Source organism: Hyperolius riggenbachi, chromosome 2 (assembly GCF_040937935.1).
Source record: "Hyperolius riggenbachi isolate aHypRig1 chromosome 2, aHypRig1.pri, whole genome shotgun sequence".
Classification (NCBI taxonomy): domain Eukaryota; kingdom Metazoa; phylum Chordata; class Amphibia; order Anura; family Hyperoliidae; genus Hyperolius; species Hyperolius riggenbachi.
In genome coordinates, this window is record NC_090647.1 from 484,680,367 (window position 1) to 484,691,842 (window position 11,476).

The following is an 11,476-nucleotide window of genomic DNA, read 5'->3' on the forward strand; positions in this document are numbered from 1 at the left end:
TGAAAAATACACTCTGTAGCATTATTTCAGAATCAAATATCTTCACCATAAATTGTGACCGGAACATAATCTAAGTTTTGTGATAAGCAGTAAGAATAGCCAAACAAAATTTGTGTTTTTTATCTACAGTAGCACTTTTTATTTTTAAACTGGAATTGGTAAAACTGAAAAATCCATGTTTTTTCTATTTTTTTCTTTGTTTTCCCATTAAAATTCATAGAAAACAAAATAGTTTGAGGGAAAAAATGGCATACAATGAAAGCCTAGTTTGTCTTGAAAAAAACAATATATATTTCATTTCTGTTTCATAAGTAGGGATAAAGTTATTTCTGATTAAATAGGGACATAGCTAAACTGTCAAAACTGCTCTGGTCAATAAGTACAAAACAAGGTCTGGATGCGAAGTGGTTAAGTCACACTTTGCTATAGTCACAAAAAACAGACACCCTAAGTTTACTGGGATCTATGCAATTTATGCAGTGAGTTATACAAATTGCATAATGCGCTATACACATGCATCAATCCTGTGGCCTGTTACACAAGCAACGTAAGTGTTTCATGCAGGGCTGGATTTTCCATAAGGCACCGTAGGAACATGCTTACAGGCACCTTGTGTAGGAGAGGTGGCCCCTCCTCCTCAGATCACTGACCTCAGGAGCTTACAGTCTAATGCCTGCCTCATATCACTGACCTCAGGCATTTACACCCTAATCCTTGTCTCATGTCACTAATTATGATAAGAGACAGTGATTAAAGTGTAAGTTTCTAAGGACAGTTAGTGTCATAAGGCAGGCATTAGAGTTCAGAATATTTTATTTGGGGGTGTGGCCTGTGTTCAGGGGAAGAGTTTAGCATGCCAGAACACCTGTGCCTACAGGCCTCTGAGTTGTAAATCCGACCCTGGTTTTATGTATAAAGCTAGATATGCATAAGGTTTACTGTTCTTTTGTGAATACAACTCACAGTCTACCTGAGGCTTTTTTTATACAGGTTATCAAGAAACAGTTTTATCTTTAACAGTCTGGAGCATGGTCGGTGTCTGTCAGTAGTGGTTATAAAACAAATGGGACTAATATGCTCATTGGCCAAGAGGCAAACACTGGAACTACCAAATCCATAATTACCACAGCTCTTGGTTAAGTGGATCTGCTGCTACAAGAGTTGATTTGTTAATTCATACTTCTGCTCCATTGTTAGAGCTATTTAGTATATAAATTAAATGTTTTTATCATTGCTTTTCGCCTGACGCAGGGCAAAGCAATATCAAACTCCACTAATTGTAATCAGCTGAGAAGACACAGAGGTACTGCCTCTGACTGTGAAGCATGAGGTCACGAGTTTGACTCACGTGTCAGAGAAAAAAAAACACTAATTGTAAAATGCTCAACAAAACTATGAACATAAACAGAAGCGGCTGAAATAATAGCAGAAACTGCCAGTGCCAATATGCTTCACACCTGCTGATCAGGAATAAGTGCCAGGCATCATGCAATGGGTTGGTTTCTTCAGCTGCCTCTCTTGGTGTCAATAAAGTTGAAGAGCCTTGTACCAGTAAGTAAAGACCATTATATAGGAGTACTTTCACACGGGAAATTGGCTTTGCAACAGATTCCTTGTCAAACTGAATGTGATGGTAATGTCTAAGAAGGTCAGTGGGCATTGGGGATATGCTTTAACATCCAGGATTACACCAAACATAGATGTGTAGTCACACTCACATTTAGATATTTTGCAGTTAACAAATAACCCTTTATATCTTGTTTTCAGACTTCTGAGAAACACAAAACATGCAAACCACCTTGCCATGGATCCATGCATCAATGACAAGCCGTAAGTTGGACCCTGAAGTTGTTGTGGACTTCATCCTGGACTTAGAATGAGCCCAGGTGGCTATATTCGGGGGTTATCCAGTGCATTGTGGGTTGATGAACCTTACACAGTCTGAAGTTTTGAAGAGTTCTCCTTAGGCACAGAACAGGGTGCGTAAAGTTTGCAGACAGGACGGGGTTCTGCCTCCTGGTTACACGGCATTCATGTGAATACCTCCCATTGGTATATCTGTGCCCACCTCTGGGGTTATGCTCTTAATGAAGCGCTATAAGAAAACAAAGCATGATCAGTAAAGGCGGTAATGTTAGTCGTCAGATTTAGGATTAGGAGGAACATGTACTGGATGAAACATGGAGGCTGCCACTGCCAAGTCCCTTTTATGAAATGATGAGTCCCTGTCTATCCTGATTTTAAAACTTGTTGAGTTACTCAAAAAACATGATAGGAATACCGAGGTGACATGTGACATAGGCATGTATATGTACTGTACATTGCCAAGTACAGAAATAACTATGCTGTGTTCCTGCAAGTTTTTGTCCAGTCGAACCTGGTCAGGACCTGGTCTGACTGCAGCATGACTGTCACTGATAGTGAATTATAGCCATAAAACACTTTCCTGGTAGAAAATGGCTTCTGAGCACAGGAAAAAGATAAAAAGGGCCAATAGTTCAGAGATTTTAGCTATAGCATACTTCATGTGTCAGCGAGCAGAGGCAATGAAACAGTAAAACATTTAAATTTAAAATAAAACTGTGGAATATCTAAAAAAAAGGTAATTTTTAGGGAAAGGAGGATAGATACAATTGTTTATCTCATCAGTTTATTTTCGTCTTGGTGTTCATTAAAGACAATTGTGTAGCATGCGTTGCGCAATTAGCGCAACCCACATTACCTAGGCGCACTATGCTGTAGGTAACACTGGGTTGCACTAGCTGTGCAACGTACACTACATAACTGGTGTAAGTATCAGTAAAATTGCCGGTTACTGAGATGCAATTAATGCCATGTTGATGCAGGATTATGTACTGTAAATCTATGCAGCTTGAAAATTAGCCAATTGAATCCAACCTCGGCTTTATTTGATTGGTCTATTTCAAGCTTCATAAATCTAAACACAAAATTTTCATAATCCTGCATCAAATAATAATTATTTGCATCTTTCTCACCATTCCTGTTGTAGAGGTCTATCCAGGGCATAACTATTTTACCAGCTTATAAACAACAAGAAAAAGCACGTGCACCTTCCGTCCGTTGCTGTCCGTGTTTATTGGCATTCACAAGACATCCAGATGAGATACATCATTGTCATCAGAAACAAGTTACATCCTGACCTGTATGGCATTCATGGTGGTGGAGGTGGGTGGCGGGGGTACTGGTGGGAGAAAGGCGACGCCCGTATCATGTCTATCCATAGGATAGGTTTACAAGTTTGATACTTCTTTCTTCTTCCCTACTACAGAGCACACGTCCCAAAGTGATTTGGCTGACGACACCTGGCATGAGGGGTGAGAGCTTGCTGATATTTTTTATCCCTTCTCACGTTTTTCTGATTGTATGATATAGAGAGTGCCGCACTGTTGCTTTTTCTCGTATACATAAAGATATTTTACCAGCTTATCTGCATGATTTAAATATAGAGCTATTAGACAAAGGTCCCCTTACCTCCTTTATAGATCCAGGAGTGCTGGCAAGGCGGTACACCATATACACTGGAACACAGATAAATGAAGACGTCCCAATGCAGTAGCCGAGCACAACAGACCAGCTTGGGTATGTGTAGTTAAAGAGACGGAGTTCTGGGGGACTGGACATGAAGCTGCAAATAATAAACTGAACAAAAAGGAAAAACATGTCACTATATAATTAAACAGTGAATTCATCATTATCAACAGATTTATGCATTTTGTTTCCAGTGTTTACAATTCAACTTTCCTTGAAGAACTGGTGTAAACACCCATCTGCACAAACCAGTCTGTAACTCAGCATTAGTAAAATAACCTTTCCACATCAATTTGCAGGATAATCAAACAGGTGACACATTTGCTGAGGCCTGCCCTAAAAAGATGCCTTGTTTTGCAAATCCAGGATTTCTTGTTAAAGAGAATTTACTGTAAAGAAGAGCTCACTACTTTGATTGGTATTAGTGCATACACAAGAGAGCAAGGTAAGAAACTTGATGCTTGCTAAAATCCTTGTAATTTAACTCCATTCTGGATTAAGATAATAACAATAATCCTTTGTCCCTATAAAATAAATATATTTGATTAAATTTGCCCCAAGACCTTATTTAAAGCATTCCAACCGACATAATCGTACTACTCTAAGTAGTTCCATTTTAAAAGCCCACCACAAAGGCTTGAAAAGGATAATAAAAATTTTATTTTTGAATGCAAGAGATAAAGCTAGGTACTGTATTTTTTGGACTATAAAGGTGTCCACACACCATACAATTTTTTAAATATCTGTTTAATTCAAGAATTGCAAACAATTTTTCTGAGTGATTGTAACATTTTAAAAATATGAACAATGTACCACACACCTGTGTTCAAGTTTTCCCCAATTATGATAAAAATGATTGTAAACTCTGATAATATTGCTAGGGTGTGTATAATAATACATTGACAATCTAACACACACCACACAATCTTTAGAAAAATTGAAGAAAAAAAAAATGGGAAATCCGATCGGATTTTTCAGTCGAATGAAAAAAAGCTTTCGATTTTTTCAGGAGATCAGATCATATTTATCGAATTGCTGTAAAATCAGATCATTTTATTGTATCGTGTGTGGCCACCTTAAGACTCACTTTTTCTCCCCCAAAAGTGGAGGAAAAAGTCACTGTGTCTTATAGTCCAAATGCAGGGAGTTTGTGACTTGTGAACAGCTGCCAATACAAATCTCCTACCCACCGCAATGTCGGTGACTTCCTGTACTGTGCCCGTGCAGAGGAGGACACAGGAGGCCAAACAGAGGACACAGGGGGACACAAAGGGGCATAGAGAAGGACACAAGGAGGACAGATGGGGACATAGGAGGACACAAGGCGGACAGAGGAGCTCACAGGGAGACACAAGTTACAAGATGGCATGAAGTACAAAGGGGGCATAATCCACAAGATGCCCTTTCACCATGGGTGCACCAGGTTTAGTATATATCCCCCCCCCCCCCGGTTTTTTTCCTCTAATTTTAGGTGCGTCTTATGGTCAGGAGCGTCTTATAGTCCAAAAAATACAGTAATCCTTGGCTGAGACATTTTGCGCCCTTGGCCAAGAATCTACGGTGTGTACAGCTGCCTCATAACATCTACCACCAGTGATTGTTAAATGACAAATGAGTGCATTGTGTCCTTTTCTCCCTGCTGGTTTGTTCACTGACCTTTTGTCCCCTCTAACCTCTACACAGAACAATATAAGTTGCTCTCCTGGTTCCTGAAACGGATGCTCTAATGATTGATTAGTGATTGCAAAGGTCCAAAGTCCAGCGGCATACAGTATTTGCAAAGCTTAGAACATAGCAGTGTAGTGCTTACAGACTTAACTGGATATTACATAATTATTCAAGGTAGCAGCTTCCAGTGTGCTGACTGTGGCTGGAAGGAAATTTTTACACAGATGACGTTACGTTTGATCAAAGGCAGGTTGAATAACTATACAGTCAATTAGAGGTTTATAGACATATTTTTAACAATATTTTCTATAAGCGAGTCTCTGCTGTATCTAATGGGAAATTGAGCACTGTGCACTGAACTACAAACACTGCTGTAGGAAAAAATCCAGAATGATTAGCATTTATTTGGGGATAAATTTCCTTTACTAACACAGGAAAACATACATTTATATAGTGCAATGGAAAACCAGTCTCCCCACATCTTCCTCTTTACACACTATAGTTGATCCATAATTCATTTTGGTTTCACAATTACTGGTACCAGATTATAGTGTACACTGCTAAGTTTGCTGCATTATAGCCTATACATTGCTAAAGCCAGCGTACGTAGGATGGGGTGATTAGTATAAATACTGCACAGGTTTCCCGGAAAACCTATAACTAAATAAATACGTATCTATGGGTTATGGCTGGTTTAAATCTGAAATAAGAGATGTGAGACAGCATTAAGTATGTGTTACTTTTCTAACTTATGAGGGTGTTTCTCTTTCCTGGCTGCTTATCATTACAGTGCCAATGTTTTTACTACTGCCAGTGCGTAGTGACCACAACACATCCCTATTCATCATCCGTACCGCATGGAGCCACAAGCAATCTCTGGGAATCAGATCTATTTTTATACAGCTAATAAAAGGGAAGAGATTAACCAGGGCTTCTGCAAAGTCTCACTCCATAGTAAACCTGTTGTTCTCATTAACTGGTCCTGGGCTGGAATATCCGGATCACTCTATGGGCAGAGCAATCCCCTGGATACTCTGGGGTGCAGACAACAGGTTAATACAAAGACAGTAAAACTCACTTAAGAAGGTTAAGCTACTATGTAAGGTCACTGAAGGATGCCAGAATCATGTCAGCTTGTAAGATGATGTTGTGCAGGCCTCTGTATTCTGGCCTATTTGCTGAAGCTTTTATAATACAAATGTCTCCAAATGTACGGAGTGACCTTGTGTTGACTTCACAACTGCTGTGAAAATTAGCCATGTGGGCTTGTATTTGGTTTTGGTGGACAACTCTCTACTGCGCAATATTAAGGATCTGGACCAGTTCAAGCTCCAATGGGGCCCCAGGCAAAGGTAACCCTGGGGTCCTAACTCACCTGTCCCAGCGCACAGCTCGGTCTGCGCTCCCCATCTTCACCTGCCCTGGCTGCACCTTCTCAGTGACCCGGCTCATGTTATTGCATAATGATATGCGACGGGTCAAGCAGGGCCGGTTCAAGTAACAATTGAGCCCTAGGGCAAAATTAGCCTGGGGGGCCCCCCCAACAGACACTCCCGACCAAAAAGTGTCATTAGAGGCCCTTTGTTGCAGCCAAATTTCCCTCCTGGACCCCTGAGCTGGCTGCTGAACCTTCCCCAATCACCTCCCAACGTAACAGACTCTGCAGAGTCCCTGGGGAGCAACAGTTAAGATGGGGCTCTAGGGCCCTGGGGCAATTGCCCATTTTTTCCTATGGTAGCTCCGGCCCTAGGGTCAAGGGGAAGATGCAGTCATTGGAGGTGATGACAGGCAGCACGGACAGAGCAGTGTGCTGGAACAGGTGAGCTGCAATGCTGTAACATATTGTGCAGGGAGGCACAAATCGTAAGGGAGACTTGGGAGGAGTGGCAGTGTGTGGAAGGAGGGGTACAGCAGCACTTAGGGGCCATGGGGAAATTGCCCTCTTTGCTTTAAAGTGGACCTGAATTCTTGTGCAGGACAGAAGGAAAACATATAGAAAGGTATGTATTTAAAGAGTTTAACCTGTCGAATCCCCTCTTATCTGTGATTAATCACTAGTGTAATTTGATCCCCCAGCTGTGTCAGCTCACTGCCACTGCAGAGAGCTAATTGGTAAACACAGGATGTCTGCTTCCATGAAAGCAGGAAGTAGACACACTGCAGATTTATTGCAGGATGTGTATCCGCTGTAACAAAGAAATGTTTATTATGCTATTGTGTATCTTTTAGAGCAGAGAGGAAGTTCTGAGTTCAGGTCCGCTTTAATAGTAGCGCCAGCCCTGGATAGCTTTAGTCATGTCCAAGATGGTGAGCCATTTACCGTGGTAATAAATGATGGGCTGCTCATATTACCATAGCATTGAAAACCCTATTCGCAATGATATCAGTTACTGTAAACTATTCTCCTTATTTGACCACTACTTGAAGCATCTGGTTTGCAAGTGAATGGCAAAATTAAGCATATCTGATAGTATTGGTGTTTGTATACAGCACCACGAGGTTCGTAACCTGAACACCTGCATTCAGAACCAAATCAGCATGGAGGAAGATTGAAAGGAGTAAGTATTGGAGTTATATTAAACCCACCCTGTTCTGCTATTCCGTGCTGAAATGGTGCCGAATGCATTTCTTTGTGTTCCAAACTTGAACACCAACATTAATTATTTGAGATCTCCATATTACCTCTAGTTGATGGAAGTATGGCATTAAAGTGGAATAGAAGCAGGGATGCTCGGGTAGTGCTTTTTATTACCCGCCCGGATCCCGAACCGTGTACCCAGATATCCGGATCCGATCTGGATATCCAACCAAATTACCCGCAGGTACCCGACCTATTCGGGTATCCGAATAGAAAACCCGGAAGTGCCCTTTAAATAGCTTTAAAATGGTTTTTAGGGTAAATGATGCATGTAGCATCATGTTTTTCAAGGGAAATACTAATTAATTATTTGGGGGACATAAAATAAAAAAAAAAAGCTGTCAATTAACATCAGGACTAGGTTCCAGAAAGCGGTCGTGCAGCCCACTTTGTGTCCAAAGTCCAATCGCACAACTGGGACATGACAGTTTTCAGCCCAGACACCTCCAAAAAAATGACACCACAATTGTGTTTTGGGTTGAATATAGGTGGCGGTATCAGCAGCAGTGGCCTGTGGCACCGTGGCGGCCAGATTGGGGAGGTGAAGATTCTCCTGCGGCCAGAATGGGATGCTGCGGCTTTTCTCCCTGTGGCAGTTGGGGGTTGAGTGGTGCGGCTGGTGGTAGCGGCAGAAGGATATGGTGGGTCCCGCATTCCACGGCCAATGTCTGCAATGCTGATCCTCCGTGCCAAACCCACCGACGCATCCTCCTCCTCAGAGTTAGAGCTGACATCCCCATCCTGTGGATGGTAGTCACGGTCCTTCATCCCATTATCAACATCATATCCCCCCCTCCTCAAAACCCAGAACATCCTCCTCAAACTCCTTACGGCTAACAGCCCTGAATTCAATCGCGGCGCCTGGAGCGAAAAGCTCGCTGACTGAGGGTAGGCTGCCCGCTGGGGTCGACACTGACACGGCAGACCTTCTGAGGGTGGCTGTAATGTTGCTCCCCGTCCTCTTGCCCTTGCTGCCCCTCCCCAGCTGCCGGGCCAGCATAGTACAACTTATATGTGATGATGTCACCAGATGATGTGGGGTACTTTTACTTTAATAAAATCGGGGTTGGACTTTACATCAAATCAGCACGGAGTGACAGACCGCAGAGTAGAGGACAGACAGTGCACACTGTGTTATAGTGGCGGCCTGGTGGGTACACACGGTGCGTTCCTGCACTCGATTTCCCGCTCGATTCCCATCGACTCGATTTCCGACATGGCCAATTTGCGCTTCAATGGATCTTTAGGTCGATTTGGCATACTTTACATGCAAATCGACCTAACGATCCATCGAAACGCAAATCGGACATGTCGGGAATAATCGAGTCGACGGGAATCGAGCGGGAAATCGAGTGTGGGAACGCAACGTGTGTACCCGCCAGGCCGCCGCCATAACAACTAACTGCAGTACTAACTACAATACAATAACACAGTAATCCTCCTATTCCCTATACTGTCCTGCTGGCCTACACAGACACGGACACAAACAGGACCTAACTGAGTGAATGAAAGCAAACAATTACAAGCTAGCTAGCTAAAAAAAACAATAGAACAATAGCGTAGTGAAGATGTTTAGCACTCAAAGCTTTAGGTTTATCACTGTATATATCAAGGTGCGTTTGTAGTTCCTGGGGGGGCTCAGCGCATCTCTGATTGGAGGCCATTCGGAGGCGGCCTGGTGTTGCGCTGATCCACCTTTTGCGCAATTTTCGATTTTTCAATTTTATTTGGTAGGGCACCCAGGCTATGCATATACATAGGTTAGGATTTAGTTAGTGTTAGGCCCCTCCCATGGAGGATTGACTTCTTCGCAGTGGGAGGGACGAGTACTTAATAGGTTGCATGCAAGCTGTTAATGGAAACCCACATCCTCCTCTAGTGGTAGACAGGTCATGTGTATGCTCGGTGTGTATTCGACCCCACAAGTGGGGCTTGCACTCTTTTGCAGGTAGGCACTAGTCTGTTTTTAAGTAGCGCTGCTCATTTCCTTGCTATGTACTAATTTAATTCGTTTTTGGTCAGCTGCTCCCACTTAACAGCCATGCTTTTGGTGTATATGCAGAGCTTCTGTTTGGGTTCAAGGTGCATTTGTAGTTCCTGGGGGGGCTCAGCGCATCTCTGATTGGAGGCCATTCGGAGGCGGCCTGGTGTTGCGCTGATCCACCTTTTGCGCAATTTTCGATTTTTCAATTTTATTTGGTAGCGCACCCAGGCTATGCATATACATAGGTTAGGATTTAGTTAGTGTTAGGCCCCTCCCATGGAGGATTGACTTCTTCGCAGTGGGAGGGATGAGTACTTAATAGGTTGCATGCAAGCTGTTAATGGAAACCCACATCCTCCTCCAGTGGTAGACAGGTCATGTGTATGCTCGGTGTGTATTCGACCCCACAAGTGGGGCTTGCACTCTTTTGCAGGTAGGCACTAGTCTGTTTTTAAGTAGCGCTGCTCATTTCCTTGCTATGTACTATCACTGTATACAGCACTTGCTAAGCCAGCACTGGAGCAAGTCTGTCAGTGATCAGCCAGCCACACAAGCAAGGACGATCTGTCTCATCATGCCAGCACTCCTTGCTATACAGGGGGCTGGCCAGGGTTCCCTTCTGTGATTGGGTGCCAGGACTTAGGCTGGTAGGCCTCTGATTGGCTCAATCAGGTCAGGTGGGCCTTGCCAGGGTTCCCCTCTGTGATTGGTTGCTAGGGCTTCTGCTGGGAACCCTCTGATTGGCTGAATGACATCATTTCCTTACTAGTTACACTATCCGGATCCGGATATCTGGACGGATACCCGCGGGTATCCGGATTATGCAGCTAGCTATCTGGATAGAATCCGGATAGTGCTATCCGGATAGTGGCCCAGGTATCCGGATCCGGATCTGACCTGGATAGCGGAAAAATGGTTGGATACCTGGGTTTACCTGGGTACCCGGATCCGGATGAGCATCACTGGATAGAAGTAACAAAGGAAAGAGAGGTTACCGTAAGTGTTGAGCTTTCCTCTGCCCACTTTAGAGCAAAGAGAGGTCAAGCTCAACAGTACTGTTTTTTACTTCAAGTTAGCTATTAGGCAGTACTGGAAGATGCCAGGAAAGTCACCTCATCTCATGATGCTCATTTTCCAAAGTCTTACATATTCAATGCTCGCATGGCAGAAGTCCAGCAATTATATAACCTTCCAGAAAACATGCTGAGTTTCGATGTTCAAGATGAAAAATCATCTCCTTTGAGAAAACCTAGGAAAAAAAGTGAACTGGAATGGGCCCTACTTCACCTACGATGAGTTTTTTTCAAAGCTAAGATGTGCCATCTTAACCCCCTTTCAGGAAGCTAACAGTATTCAGTTAAGATCAAGCATTCATCAGTGACACCAGACAGTTTATGTCTGCCTTCTGGGGCAGACGCTCAAGGGGCTTCCAAACAGGGAAGTCACAAAAGGAGGAGGAAGAGTTGCCATTTTACCAATGTCACAAGAGAAGGGACTTTACCCAAAAAAGAGAGGAGCAAGTTGCCCTGGCTTTATCTATTACATGTCTGCATACCTGGGCAATAGATGGGGGATTTAGATTAGTAAGATGAGGAGAAGCAGGGGCTTCTAAGCAAAAGGCAAAGACTAGTAAGGAA

General features: G+C 43.1%; 1 protein-coding gene across 1 annotated transcript in view; it reads right to left on the minus strand.

Annotated features, from left to right (window-relative positions):
- Nucleotides 1-268: 268 nt before the first annotated feature.
- SLC6A4 (solute carrier family 6 member 4) overlaps nt 269-11,476 on the minus strand; it is a 162,283-nt gene continuing 151,075 nt past the window's right edge. Inside the window, exons 13-14 of the mRNA XM_068270328.1 lie at nt 3,493-3,660; nt 269-2,095 (exon numbers count right to left, since the gene is read on the minus strand). Of these exons, the coding sequence (XP_068126429.1) occupies nt 2,021-2,095; nt 3,493-3,660 (243 nt within the window). The 3' untranslated portion in view covers nt 269-2,020. The remainder of the gene's footprint in view (nt 2,096-3,492; nt 3,661-11,476) is intronic.